This window comes from Triplophysa dalaica, chromosome 4, assembly GCF_015846415.1.
Source record: "Triplophysa dalaica isolate WHDGS20190420 chromosome 4, ASM1584641v1, whole genome shotgun sequence".
NCBI classification, from domain to species: domain Eukaryota; kingdom Metazoa; phylum Chordata; class Actinopteri; order Cypriniformes; family Nemacheilidae; genus Triplophysa; species Triplophysa dalaica.
In genome coordinates, this window is record NC_079545.1 from 1,154,152 (window position 1) to 1,170,028 (window position 15,877).

General features: G+C 40.6%; 1 protein-coding gene across 2 annotated transcripts in view; it reads right to left on the reverse strand.

The window, feature by feature from the left end:
* The window catches only part of pappaa (pregnancy-associated plasma protein A, pappalysin 1a), a 65,904-nt gene continuing 50,027 nt past the window's right edge, over positions 1-15,877 (reverse strand). The window contains exons 19-23 of one of the 2 annotated variants that reach the window (XM_056747136.1): positions 15,669-15,816; positions 15,469-15,584; positions 11,292-11,363; positions 9,961-10,059; positions 1-4,558 (exon numbers count right to left, since the gene is read on the reverse strand). In XM_056747136.1, the coding sequence (XP_056603114.1) occupies positions 4,454-4,558; positions 9,961-10,059; positions 11,292-11,363; positions 15,469-15,584; positions 15,669-15,816 (540 nt within the window). In that variant the 3' untranslated portion in view covers positions 1-4,453. The remainder of the gene's footprint in view (positions 4,559-9,960; positions 10,060-11,291; positions 11,364-15,468; positions 15,585-15,668; positions 15,817-15,877) is intronic. The other variant, XM_056747137.1, reaches the window with a different exon arrangement.

Consider the following 15,877-nt stretch of genomic DNA (forward strand, 5'->3'; position numbering starts at 1 on the left):
TACATGGTAGAGAAATAAAGTTACTCATTCAGCATCTTTCAAATCATGATACATCAGGTACGCTTGCAATATTCCAGAGCACGTATAAATATGACCGACAACAACAAAAGAACAAACTGTTATAAAACACAAGTGTAGTATATGTGCCCCAAAGTTCATCATGGTGAAGGCCTGACCAGAATGAAGACGGCGTTGATTCAGTGCGAGAAAGCCAACGGATGAATACTGGATTGAAGTGAGGTTGTTTAATACAGTACAAAGTAAATGCTGTCTGAACTGAGCGCGGGACACAACATATACAGTATATAGGCTACTGGACTTTGGTCGTGTTGTGAAATCGAGCAACACAAGTGTTTAACAGGCACAAACGCGGCTAATATGTGTTTCTATAAGTAAAGGACACTTGAAGAAATGCTGATGTCATGATACTGTAGTAATGCTGATGACCGCCGAGCGTTAATTAAATCACTGTCAAAGATGAAACTCTGTAAATGTACAAGATATGATATGATCACGTTATTATTTATACATCATCATACTTCTGATGAACTGCTTCAGAATTCATTCTGATATAAAACGCCATAACAGAAACGACCAGAAACTCTCAAATATTTGCTTCATATTCTGACACCTGTCCAAAGTTCCCAAAACGGGACCCCTGATGGCACACTGGATCTGGCAGACGTCTATTTGAATACGTCTCAGGACGTGTGCTGTCAGACATCATATAGAAATCTTGGAGATGTCTGTAAAATGTTTATGATCGAGAACGGATGTAAAACTGCTACTTCTAAGATGTTCTTACACATCAGTTGTTTCCAGATCTTTAGCAGGCGTATTACAGACGTACGTGTGCTAGCTGGGACAGATTTCGTTCCTTCATGTGCAGCAAGACGCCAATTGAAGTGTTTTACTATTTCTATTGTAACAATTGTAACGATTTAAATTGTTGAATTTTGACTGATGACGTGTTTGTGCCCTTGAATGCTTCAGCAATAACAGATAAAGAACGTAAGAGCCCCCATAACCAAAGAATCACTTCTTTTCAACATGTATAACACCATTGCACAAATAACTTACATGAACAATAAAAATATAACTTAAAAAAGTATAACACTCTCAATAAATAGTTCTACTATGTACACCGTTATATGTTGCTAATAGACGCGGAACAATAAAACACCCAAATATGGAAGCAGCAAATATTACAGGCGTATGAGGTACAGCAAGAAGAATACAGTAGAGCTTCAAACGTCCAACAGATTTACACCTGAACGCTTTGGTTGACTGACGCTTTTAGTGTCATTGAAGTGGATTGTGGATGAAATAAGAGGTCGAGGAAAGATGAACACAAACATGAAAATAAGACTCAGGCAGTACATTTCTCAAGCCATTTGTGGGCGGGACATAGAGGAAAGGGAAGGAAGAATTGGCTGACAGGCCTGTCAATCACAAGCAGTTTCAATTCGTTGGCAAGTTAACGTGAGGTCGATGCTCATTTGGCAACACACGGATGCTGATCTCTCTCTCTCCTTCGGTCCTTTAGGCAATAAACCTTTACATAGATTGATGTGATAGCAACAAAATACATTTGTTCTCCCAGGAATATATAACAAACAAAATGTCTTGTTCTCTCGTGCACGCTCATAAAACATTTGTTCTTCCCTTTCTTTTTTGGATTCCTTCATCATAATATTAATAACAACAATAAAACTTCAACCAAACTCGAAAATACACGCATAAGTCAAAAAACAACTGCATTAGAAAATAAACACAACATACATAAAACCGATCCGTTTCACACCGGATAACATAAATATTAAAGCCAGTTTCTATGATCCCAAAGTGTTGAACATACGAGGCATACAGTTTGAATCCAATAAAGATATTTGACATCTACTCTGTTTGGCGCGATAAAACCAGCGAGTGGGATCACAATAATCACAGAGGAATATGTCATCAAACAGTAAAAAATGAAACCAAATACATTATTAATATTTCCCTCTAAATATTCCTGTCGTACGATAGCAGCGATCTTTAACGGGCCACTCAAAAGTGCACAACTGAGGTCAAGAACACAAACACTGCTTACTGGTACATCAGATGTGGCGTGTGTGGGTTTTTTTTGTCTACCATTATTTTCTAGAAATATAAATGACAGAAATGCACCTTTGACACAACAAGCACAATAGAGATGTACTACCTTTATACGACATGATATGGACGTGTGATCTTTTTTCTTGATAACGTCTTTATATTGAACTATCATCCATCTATGATTGCACAAAGTGAAGCCTTTTCAAATCTTCGGCAAACAATCTTTAATGCCTACATGCCATTAAAACCACCGCGAAAGCTGTTTTCTGGCTTGATTTGCTAAACATTTTCTCCAGCGTTAGGCCGTCAGGACCCACGCCGTGAGACACGTTGAGTTGTTCTGAACAACATGGCATAGGTTTTGGCATCGCTCCCCAACATCTCATTCACGTGGGCCGATGGCATTGTGTGTTTTCTGCAAGCCTCGGAGATGTGCAGTTTGTGAGATTAAAGGCCTCGGGGAAGAAGTTCGATGAAGACGAATGTTCACAGTTAGTAGCCAAATATCGGAGTGAAAATATTTCTTGGTTGTTTTTGATGTCCATTAAGTATAATGAGTACAGTTTTTTGATTATGATTTTGTCTACATACACACACACATATATATATATATATTTATATCAAGTCCTTGTGGTTATTCTGAAGCGGTGTGTTTGTTTTCAAAGCGAGTCGATGAGAGAAACGTTTTTTTGGCAGCTCTGGGACACCCAAAGCATTTTAAGTTAAGTTTGGAAAGGGCCAGAAACACTAAAGGTGGTCGACAAGTTGGCACATGGACGATGATACAAGGAAAGAAACGTGTTTCTGACTGGCAATAAATTCACTGAGATCATGAAACTTTCTCTGATGTTAGATTGACGCTTTTACAATACGCCGTCCCCATTGAACACGCTCACTTCACAAACCTCTCATACTTTCATTCAGTCACACTGATAGAAAGAAAGACATTTTAAAAGACGTTCTGCCATTTTTGACTCACTCTTATGTCACTTTTGTCATACAACAGTGGCATTCATAGCGAGCACGACTGTCAATAATGAGATTAGAAGTGGAATTGAAGGCGTTCGCTCAAATCTCATCTGTGTCTCAGATGTTTCTCCTGAGTAAAAGAGAAATGTCACAAATGTATCATTAGAGTTTGAGAAGAGATGTCAACAACATGTCAAACCGAGCTCAGATTTGTCTAATCTCCACAATCTTCACTCATTTACACCTCCAGACTCTTCATGTGTATCTACACTCACATTTGTCAGTTTGAGACTGAGTTGAGCCTTAAATGAGACACTGGGAAACCCGTGACAGTCGTGGTCGCTATAAACCGTTTATGTTAGGCAAAGAGTTGCATCAAGTAACTCGAGGGTGAGCGAATGACGACAGAACACTTCATTTAAACTTCTTCTACATTCAGAGTTTGTGTTGACAGGACATACAATCATTAGCGTGATGATTTCTGACGGATCAGAGGTGTACCGTGAGTTTGGATCGGAGGTAAGTGTTTAGGCAGACGGGCGTGGAGCTCCATTGCGACTGTAGATTCGTGCTGTCTGTTGTTTGACTAAATAGCAGCGATCGTAGCAGCAACAACAGCAGCCGCGCTAATGTCCACCATTGCCCTCGCTTCAGAACGCTCTTCGCCCGTTTGCCAGGTTTGAAACACACCGCACGCGAGTGTGAACGCAAACGTGTCTGATTTGAAATGAAATGGAGTCGTGTCTGATCACAACGAAAGTTTCTCGACTGACAGTTCACAACCGGCGTAACGACACAAACATGAACATGAACTCTTCAGGCGTCTTGAGCACATGCTAAGCATGATAAACAGGACACGTCTGCGTACTTCGCATGAAGTGTGTTTCTGTCTGTTATGATCCGTCTTCATATCGTCCCTCAACCGTGTTCCACGACCTTCTGCAGGAGACCGCAACATGACCGTCTCTCTGGAAAGACAACAATCACCTAAAACACAAAACTCTAGCGTTTGGGGCGGGTGTTTCTTATGGCAACTCTTCTGCTCTCTGTCATCATGTCACATGGAGTTTTCATCAAATGTGACATGTCATCATGTCACATTTTCTGCCTTTGGTCTTAATGCGAAAAAGAAAAAACAAACTGCATTCAACAGAAGCGTTCTCTCTCTGGTGGACGCAGGGCGAGTGATTCTGGAGCGTTCACATGCTTCATGTTCTTAAGGGGGGGAGAGATGGTTGTCGATGAGAGAATCTTCGCCCACTTTGGTCCTTCCCGGGGGTCCGGATGAGTGAGAAGCAGGTAGATTGGAGTTTGGAAATGATGAAGAGCGATGATGTAAGAGGTACACCTGTGAAGCAGCAGCAGCAGAATGTGTCGTCGTGACGTCTCAACCCAGCGAATGCAGGTGATCCTCTCTCCGGTTCTCCAGGGCGTCGGGGTCCCGACAAGAGCAGTCTTCCCGGATATCACAGGACATGGGGAAAGGGATGACCTGGAAGGAGAAGAGAAACACAAGATGGCTTAATGTTAAACACAACCCAACTGTCAGACACTGTCAACGGGTTGGAAGGGATTTAAAAGAACATTTGAATGTTGTTTGACACTTGACGTCACGGCTGATGTCACGGAGTCCAGCTGCAGCTGTGTGGCATCCCCTCGAGGACTCAGCTGCTTCTCACGGTCGCTCGGAAGCGAGACCATATGTGCTGAAGAGACTTAACCCATCGTGATGTGAAATAATCCAACGTTACCTCGTGTGATACTTAGCAAATCTGCATCACTACACAATAAACCTGAACTAAAACCAATCTTCTTTTTCTTTTAACACTTGTCTTTATTTCGTGTTATTAAAAGCACCTAGATAAGATCATTTTTCCTTTTGCTTCCCTCCTTCACGTCTCACACACTTATGAAGCTCTCGATGTGGCCACGGCAGTGGGACAGTGGGTGGTAAATTTGACATGGTTTCCTTTGCCCTTGACCTCTGGGGTGGCCCGGCCAGCTGCCACATCTGGGGCTCATCGAGGGCAGCCCGAGGGCGTCGGGGAATGTCAGCGTGGGGTAGAGGCCAGTCCAGCGCACATGAAAGCTCTCTGACAGTGCATGTACGTCACGGCCTGTGACCCCCCGCTTTTGAATGCGTGTGTCAGACTGCGCTGAGGGGAAATCGAAGGAGGACCAGACCATTCCACAGCAAACCGCAGCCTAATGTGGGTCTACTACGGGCTCATATAGACCTTGTCATAGGCTTTCGTAAAAGCAAGTATAATCTGTCTGGTTAAGAAGAGGTCCATGGGAACTCTCCATATGTTTAAGTTAAGTTTCAATCAATAAAGGAGTCAGGAGCCGTCATCACTGTCAGTCTCAGTGATAGGGGAAACCTGCTTTCACAAAACTCTCACCCTCATGTTTTTCCATCCTCGTCTTTATTTTGCACAGCTGGCACCTCATCTACATTGTTCCCCTTAACAGCCAGGATTAAAGCTAAGTATCTGGAAAACTGAAAAGCTCATTTGGAGATGAGGTTTAATGGCCATAAACATAGCGTGGCAAGTCTGACATACGGTGTTAATCATGTCTTATAAAAAGGTAAGAGAAGCATGTTTTCTGCCCGCCACAATCACAGGCTGGTATTTCCCCGCTCTGCTTTACGGTTTTGGCAGTGAAATGGGTGTTAGGAATGCAAACAAGAACCTAATGGATCCAGGTTCGCTCTCACATGTCTTAAAAAGTCATTGAGACGCCTAGCTAGCTTGTTCAGACTCGTTGACTTCATCATTTTGTTTTATGTTATGATGCATAAATAAATATCACTTATGGATTCATATAATGCATGTACAAATTGTATACATTTATATATCCTATATCAATATCACATAAAGACAGCATATGATAAATATATATAATATAGATCAATAGCACATATAGATGAATATCACACATAGAAGAATATCACCTATAGATCAATAGCACATATAGGTGATTGCACTTATATAATAATATAACATACAGATCTATAACACATACCGTATAGATAAACATATATCATATAGACCAATGTCGCATATAGATGAATACCACATATGGAAGAATATAACGTACAGATCTATATCAGTTATAGGTAAAATTTCACCTATAGATCAATATCTCATATAAATCAATAAACATATAGATTAATTAAATGTATAGATGGATATCTTAATCTGGACGAAGTTCGATCATTTACAAAACATCACACTTCAACTGAGGTAGTACACAGAACACAACTTCTGCCCCTGAGTGAGAGCCACAGTGAAAGTACGATAAAAACAGCTTCTCTCCCACCTCGACAGCTTACAATTAAAAATAACTTGAAACACATCCCAGCTCCTTCTAAATAGGCATTCCTCCTAAAGAGAAGTGAAGGGGCGGAGTCTCTCTCTCTCTCTCTGTGCCCAGCAGCGTCATGCCAACAGCTTGTAATGATTAGTGAAGCATCCCTCACTGACCTTACATGCAGTTCCACTCACACCTTCAAAGTCGCCGAGAGGAACAATAACCAACCAGTCATCCACAACACCTTAATACACAAATCTGACTGAAAACATGGAGCTGGGATCAAATGTGCATGGCAAGGTGAAATAACCCATGAGCAGCAGGGAAGAGCCATGGTGTCCGGGGTTAAGTGAGACTAAACAACATCTGAACACTGCCAGAGCCTCCTGATTCACACTGAATATCCTGAGATTCAAGGATTCATGTCTGCGTTTATTTTCATCTTTGTGTTTTTATTTTGTCAGTTCAGTTTTTTCAGTTATGATAGGGTCTTTACCATGTAGGCCAGTTTTCATGCGGAAAACCTATTTTCATGACATTCGTCAGCAAAAACACATTTACATGTTGTGGTTGCTATGAATGTTTAAAATCATCTCTTGCCTGCATGATGAGCTTCTATACAAGCAGACATGTCAAACTCATGTCTCTGCCATACTGGTTTGAAGACTCGTGCTTCACGGCACGTCCTGGCTTCATGTCAGGGTGGGCGAGTTAAACCTATTAAAAATGATGAATAACTTCACTTCCTAACAGTCGTCTGATGATGTGTGGTGGACAAAAAGCTCTTTCATTAAGTCAGCGCTGCTCCCAAAACATTTCAGCTGTGTTCTGGTTCCCCATCTGTTCTGGATGTACATGGAAATCAGGTGGTGAGGTCACAAGTGTTTTGAATAAATGTCTTTTGTCAGGATGACTAGAAGCAAATTTCGAGAGATAATAAAGGGTCTCATGCTATCTGGACACTCTGAGAGAAGTTAAGAGTCTTTTGAATTCAGAAGATCATAACCAGTCCGACCGCAGCTTATCCGAGCACTAATGCATGAACACCACTCTTCTGATCTGACTGATCTGTGTCTGTGGACCAGACTGGGACATGTATGAATGAGTTTGGGAAGTTCATTAAGAAAAGATAAAGAGACGAAAATATAGCACACATTGAGAACAAACAGACATCATGATGCTGATGGAGGTAACGAATGAATGAGAACCATCTCACCATCTCAGTCATCTTCCCTTACAAACAAAGAAGTGTCCTATTAGTAGGCTACATAAAAATGCACAAAGTACAGTTTATTTAAGTACAATTCCATAATGTACTTATATTGCCATGCATAAATGTTGTACTTAATATACAAAAAATATAGTTTTTGTGCGTCTATTGTGGTGTCTTAAAATAGCACAGTTGAGGTTGGATATTCTTAAGTTATATTAAGATTTAATGAAAATAACTTTTGATATTTTAAGTACAAAGTTATTAAGCAGAAGTAGGACACTTAAGGTAAAGTTAAGTATATTATACTGCCTTTTTTTCCTTGGGTTGTTTTAATCTGAAAGTATCACATGTAAATAGTAAACTAAAAGTATGATGTTAAGTTTGTTCAAAGACAAATAGAGCATACTTGCAGTGTAAAAACTACTAAACTAGTAGTTTACCAAGTATACTTCAAAGTCTGCTTTCATTGACTAAAAGATATGTGTAAAATATGTGTACGCAAAGCTAGCGACTGTTACACTTTGAGTATACTTAAAAGTACACTTCTACCGTATAAACTAAGTAATCCGATATAGCACACTTAATAAATACATTTAAAGTACACTTAAAAGTACTTGAAATTTTCTAAAAGGGACAGTTCATCCAAAAATTAAAATTATGTCATCATCTACTCACGCTCCTGTTATTTCATAAATGTATAATTTACTTTGTTTCCGATGAACAAAGAAGAAGATATCTGGAAGAATGTTTGTCATTTTCAGTTCTGCAACATTGTTTACTACCATAGTAGGAACAATTAAATTCTTCAAAATATCTCATTATGTGTTCAACAGAACAAAAAAATAAAGAAATTCCCCTTACTATGGTAGTGAATGATATCCCAGAACTGAAAATTGCTCACATTCTTCCAAATATCTTTCTCCGTGTTCATTGGAACAAAGATATTTTACAGGTTTGAAACAACCTGAGGGTGAGTAAACAATGACAGAATTTTTATTTTTGGATAAACTATCCCTTTAAGCATACTTGATAAGATGAAAAAGTGCACTTATTTTTCCTAAAGGTTCCCTAAAAACACGGCTAATTCCAGACTGAAGAGGTTTTGCACAGGCCGGGTTTGAGTCATGAGGATGTGAGATGATTGTGGTATCCGTTACCGCTCGGCCAGTCACACTTAATCTGTTTGTTGTTTTCCTGACTCAAGGTAAATCCCAGAGGTTTAGAAAATGTTTCTGCAATACGTCAAGTTTTCTATACCCTACTGCTGAGCATGCACTGTGTTCAGAAAGACTGATCCTGGAACCACAGCAAACGGAAGAGTAAGCCTTAAAAGTTATCTACGTGACGTATCGCGCATGATGACGTACTCTATCTTTGACTGAACTTATACTGAGCGATACTGTTAGAAACAAGGGAAAAGTATGGAGCTCATGGCAGGATTTATCTGGTCTGCCGGCGCTGTGACGTACTATCAGGCTCCAGCAGTCTGGCGAAGAATTTCACCTTCTATCAACACCGGCACACGCTCAACTTCAGTGAACATGTCTGTCTGCTCGATGACGTTGACCGCACCATTGTGAAATCCTCAAACACAACGCTCTTGCAGACAGAGTGTAATGAATCGTGGCCATTTGCACAGTCGCGCTCTGAACGTCTGCCAAGCGTTTTCCACTATGACGGTGCAAAAGATGAGAAGAGAAGAGCTCTGAGCCGTCTGGAGACGTTGACGTTCCGCTGTCTTCAAATGAACAGACTCAACCACACAAACATCACACTTCACTATCTCTTTCTGAAGATCAACTACACATTTCACCATTTGCTCGACTCTAGCGCTGTTTTGTGCTGTAAACACCAAAGACAATTACAGGATGTGAAATCATTTGCATTTACAACAATTACAGTCACAGATATCTGGCTGTTATCTATAATGATGACACTCTGACATTTCCCACAAAACTATCCCTGAAAGCTTGATCCCGCATGCGCTGATCCAAAGTTAGCTTCCGGTCTATGATTGGTGATGATAAAGGCATTTATTATATATTTAATATATATTTATATTGATTTATATAAATATTTTATTGTATATCAATTAAAAATAAAATGACCCAACAGTTATAGATTCTTTGTGGAGGTCTACGGGCAGTTGGGTTTGGATCACAGGGTGTATGTTTATGTCGTTGTCGCTGAAACCGTCATTAGGCTTTCATTGCTGATTTTTATGTATTTGCACAGTCAATTGTTTTAGTTAATTTTTTACGAGGCTTTCAACCTTTCCACAAAGGGAAAGTTCACCCAAAACAATATAAATGTATTTAACTACAGAAATGCATGTTGGGTACATGAAAAGGCTCGATGCTTTGTACCTTTTTAGTCTTGACGGTGGAATGACAGCAGTCTCCTCCATCGTAGTTGCAGTAAGCTCTGTTGTTGATGGCATCGCAGTAGTTATCACCCATGAACGGCTACGATGAGACAGAGACAGAAAAACTCAGAGTGAAGACTTTGCACATACAGTCTGAAATGTCCGTATCCGTATTCTCATATTTTATGCTTGTTTGTACTCCCAAAATGTTTGCAACGGATGCGAAAATCGCTGAAAATCTAACCCTGTCCGTTTTTTTTATGACAGACGAAAATATCGGAGGCAGTGTGTAAATGCGATTGACACAATGTGAGGTTGTATTTATTTTTTACGTGTGTACATTTCTGACGCAAATTTTGAAAGAAAAATGTATCTCGCCTATGATCAGCACAGACAGCAGATTTAAACAAAACTATCAGAAGCATCAATAACAAATGTGTACACGAATCTTCCAGCAGATATACGGTGTGTTCGACAGGTCATAGCGGCTACACTTTCATCAAAACTTACGCAAAAATTGAAATAACTCAAAGCACATTTGTGAACAAGCCCAAGTTTCAATCCAATCGTAACATCTTAAAAAAAACTGACGACAGATATTATAGGGGAAAACAGATGTTTCTGCATAAGGAGATATCACTGTACGTGTTTTTTATATATTTAATAAATAAATTTCATAACAAAAAAATACAAAATATAATGCACTTTAAGGAATATGTTTGGTAAATGTGTTTCCATCATAGTTTACTGTATGTATTAGTTTAATGTATTTTCTTAATCAGACTTTACTAGGCGCATTAAAAATGGATGCGAATCTTGGTGTTTCCATCTAGTGTTTTAATGCAATATTCCCAACTTTAGATGGAAACAAGGCACTTGATGTCCTTAAGACCCTACAGTGTATTGGACAGAATATATTGAACAGAAAGCCTCATTTTCATTTGGACAAATGGCTTCTACTCTGACATCTTTTCTAAATGTCTTGATGTAAGCAAGTGATTTTCTGGCTTCTTTTTCATCTGAGGATATTCTTTTTTTACAAACTCACACAACGACGTGTGTCTCATTCTCTCCAGGACCGGAGACGAGTCAGAGCATGTGCGTGTCAATGTGAAAGCGTCTGCAGGGAGCACAGAGAAAGAACGGACCGAGACATAAAGAGAGCAGCTTTTTCGACGACACCATCATGAGATCACGGTCACATGTACTGACTTTAGCCTAAAGTTCATGTACTGTACATCTTCATAATCTTCATTTCTCTTCTTGGGCTTCGCTAAATTGAGGTCGAGGCAAGAGTAGTGGACAGATTGGACTGGTGTCTGTGTCTCTTACCTCACATCCTTTAATGCAGTGAAGATCTTCTGGGTGAGGATACCACTTCAGACCCATAGTACACACGATGTGCTGTCAGGAGACGAAAAACATGAGATTTCAGAAAGAAAAACAATTGTCACCACAGATTCATCAAAAAAACAGCTGATGTTCCGCGGTCGCCTCATGCAAATCAGTCCCATTGGGCATTTTTGTTTGATTCAAAATCCAGAAGTTTTTAAAGAAGTTTTTACAATTAGGAAACCTTAAATACATGCCTCATTTAAAATTCACAAGTAATGAAATAGTCAATAAATATATGTTTAAAAAAACAATAAATGACGATTGTACAAAATAAATACAGCAGAAAAATCGAAGGTCACGTGAGTCAAGTTCGCATCAGCTGATCCTCATCTGCCTTTAGAAATGTGATGCTATAGTCGGGCGAGGGCAAAGAGGGGGCGACGCGGTAGCGACGCGCATGCAGCGCCGCACTGTGATGGAAATTGGTCAATTTGTAGAGAAAGAGAGAGAAAGCGGCTTGCGTTTTCCATGCGGGAGGGGATTATTCTGCTGTTGCTGCGCTCACTGCTCTTATTCATGCTAGATGGATGGAGTTTTTGCCCAGAACAGAACCTTCCCGCCAATCTAATCTGTAGGCTTATTGTCAATCATTTTGACTGTAGTCAACCTGACAGAAATACAGTTACCACAGTTAGTTAAACTACAAGCTGCAGTATAGCTTTGGTACTGCTTCTTTAAATGTCTGTCTGTATCTTCTTAAAAACGACGTGAAACATCTTACGATTTACAATTAAATTACGGAAAATGTATAAATTGTTAGAATTTGTTTGTGATTTATTTTTCAGCGAATTGACAATTCAAGCAATTTTTGCGATGCAGCAATGTTGCGGTGATTTCGAGCTGTATTAAAACACTCGAGGGACACTGTGTGCGATGCACACTTTTCATGCATTTAACATACGAGCAGTATGTGAAGTGTCTGAGAGCAGGTTTAGAGTACAGCTGATGTTCAGTTTATACCAAACAAAAAGCCCAAATAGGAATGTTTTCCTTTGTCTCAGCTCTAGCCAACAAAGTATCTGATCCAAACCCAACGGCTTGCGAAACGGAAGAATTTTCAAAACATGTGCAATCACATGAAGAAATGTTTCCAGGATATCTGAAACAAAAGTTTTGAAGTCAAATTAAAGGTGCAGTAGAGATAAAGATGTGTTCATCCCCACGTGATGTTGTGACTAAAAGCTCAGGTCTGTATGACGGAACACTGGCTGACGGTACGTTACGTCTGACCTCCACACACACACACACACATGCCGGGCTTCTCTGGAGCTGCACCAGCCGCTGCAAACTCAGGTGTCATTTCATGACAGTCAGCAAATCAATGCCAAACAGAGAATTAAAGGCGGTGGAAAATGACAGAAAAGCATTTCAGTTTGCTGATGCACACGTGTGTCGTGGCATAATACGGGAACAGATGTTTTTGTGGGCGAAAACTCATCTTCCTAACATATCGTGCCAAACCTATGTAACCTTTATTGAACCTGTTTTTTACATTTTAGCTACAACTTTGATATGTAGTGACAGCAGGGTGGGTCAGCAGGGATACTGACTGATAATACTGATACATTTCAGCATACGTGTCCGTATCTCTGTTCACCCCACCATTATGCCGTCATCGTATCAAGTCTTTATGAAATTACATCAGGCACGGTCTCGCCTCCCGGAGCGCTCCCCAGATCACATCTAGCTCTCAGCACTTTTAATAAAGGTTTGGGTTATTAATAAGAGGTTAATATTAGTACTCCGCCGTGAACAATCCACTGCCACCGGTGTAAAGACCACGGTGTGCCGAACATCAGCAGTGTGCTCTGTAATTCCGCTGACGTCAGGAAAGCTAATAAGCGAGAAAATAAGAGAGGACTCTTAGTAGGTCAGCAGCGAAACTGGAAACGGGCGATCCGTCATAATAACAGATTCACGTGGCCAAGCGCCCGAGTCAGCATGAAAAACAACACAAAGAACAAATGCGTAAGAGTAAGAGCTGGAAGGACGATGCTGTGCTTTCTGAAGGTTCCGGTGAGAGTCAACCAAAGGTCAACCCGGGGGCTTTCCGCTTCTACCCTCACACCTCCGTTGATGCCTCGGCCGGTGCAAATTTATAGGATCATATAAGTTCAGAGCGTCGGCGTGCTTACGGGACGGACGGTGCCCTTGCGTGGCCAGCAGAAGGGAACAGGTGCTGTGGAATTCAAACAGCATCGATCGACAGCGGGCGACTGAGAGAACAGAACGCCATCGATCTCACCTCATCCAACCCCCCTGGAACATTTCAGCCTCATCGATTCCGCCTCCTCTTCCCCTGGCGTTCTGTCTCCAGATTCAGATTACCGCCCGGTGAAGATCATATCAATTACATCAATCAATCACGAACGCCTTGTTTCAGTTCTCTCCCGAAAACCGCCTGACTTGACACAAATCTAAACGCCCGCAACAATCTCTCGTCGTGCACGTGTGTCATCTCGGCCTCCCGCAGTCGCGGTTAATCGTCTGGGGTGCTCCTGACAGGTAAATTTATATCAAGCTGTTCTGGTTCTGGTGTCTGTAATTGGCTCGTTTTTTTAATCATAGTCATTACAGACGGCGTTTTAGCGTTTATGACTTGGCCCCCGCCTCGCTGCGGTTCAAACGGGTTCGGAGATTACTGTAATCGCAGCGTTTTGCTCACGCCAGGTAATTGGGAAAGCCATGCATGCCTGAGTTTGTGGCTAATGAACAGTAATGGGGTGACGGCGGTCGGCTCCAAAGTTGAAAAACATCACATGTGTTTGCCTAGTAAGCTTAACATTAAAACACACCTTCATTACTTCTACGGGCCGGTTAAAATGTTAGAGATAAACAATTATTGTTGCACTGGCCCTTATACGACCTTATTATATTACTGTGGTATTTTGGTATGGAGACGCTTTCAGCGGCAACGACATAAACAAACGTTTTGTGGCAGAAACTAAACTTCCGGTAGACTTCCCCGAAGAATCTATAAATGTTAAATAGTTTACTGGTTTTAATATACAATAGAATATTCGTATAAATTAATAAATAATAATTGTTATATTACTAGCCACTAGCAGACCGGGTGTTAACTTCGGACCAGACGCGTGCATCCGGTAAAACCTGTATTTCAAATAAACATCGTAGCTATTATAGTTTTTTATATTGAAGTTTCATTAATATTTAAATTGAGCAATTTTTTTAACGTTATTATTCGTGTTCATTTTATTTAAATTTTTTGCAAAAACTTTATTTTCTTTTTGTTCATTTTTAGATTAGCATTATTATTTATTTTCTTCGGCTGTATACTATAGGTTGCAATTCTATTATTTCAGCTCTAGTGCACTTCAGGCATGATATATTTTCAGATGAACTTTTTAGCGAGCAACTTTACTAAGAAAAAGGTAGAAATGCCATCATAGCAAAAAATGAAATATGTTGTTCAAATTAATGCCAATAGTTTATTTGATTTCAGTTAATGTTTAAACACTTTTAATCGCAGTAATCTGTAATAGCCCTGTACTGACAAACTCACATACGACTGCAAATCTCTTCATTTCCAGTCACACAGTCAATCCTTCATCTCACCGCCGTGTTAAAGCACCTCAAAAACGCTCAATACCGTGTAATATTACTCATGCTGAGATCCACCTGATATCAGAGACGATTCCAATGTGGATTTACTTCCATGAAAACAGCAGCAATTTAATAGTCCAGATTAGACATGCGTTAAAATCCGCTGCATTTATTTTCGCTTTGGAGATGCATTTCCTTAAGACCAGGGGTTTTCAAACTTTATGATGCCAAGGACCCCTAAACATGATTAAACTTTTTTGAGGGACCCCCGTTTCTAAAATATGTATCAATCTATGTATTTATGTGTATAAAGAAATGTTTAAAATGTGCTAGATATATAAACAATTCTGGAAATTATCCATAGCAAAAGGCAGATAAACACTGGACTTTTATCGTTTTTTCCTATAAAATTTCTGGGGGACCCCTCGAAATCTTCTGGAGGCCCCCTGGGGGTCCCCAGATCCCAGTTTGAAAACCCCTGCTGTAAACAATCTCTCTCTCAAAGAGTCAGGACTGGACACAGGCGTCATCCTCAATGATAAACACACACCTTGACTTTGGGAGGGTTCATCCAGTGATGATCCAGAATTGTGCTGGCCGTCATGTTGCTCGGCAGGATCACGGCATCATTGTAACTGTCCCTGCATGACAGCTCACACTCTTCACCTGACACAACCAGACAGACGGTGAGTATTTACACACAATGAAAAATAAAACAATGAGGTAATCTCAAATATTGAGAAATCTCACCGATGCCGTATCCCCTCCTGCAGCTGATGCGGATACTGGGATGCAGGTTCTGAGGTAAAGAGCACTGACCCTTCAGCTGCGGGCACAAGCGGAAGCTTCCGGTCCAGTTTCCGTCCTTCCGGCAGCGGATGACGTTTGAGGTGAGCCCCTGTGGCGAGAGAAAGACACGCGTGACTCTCAGATCCTTCATCTGACTGCCAATAAACAGC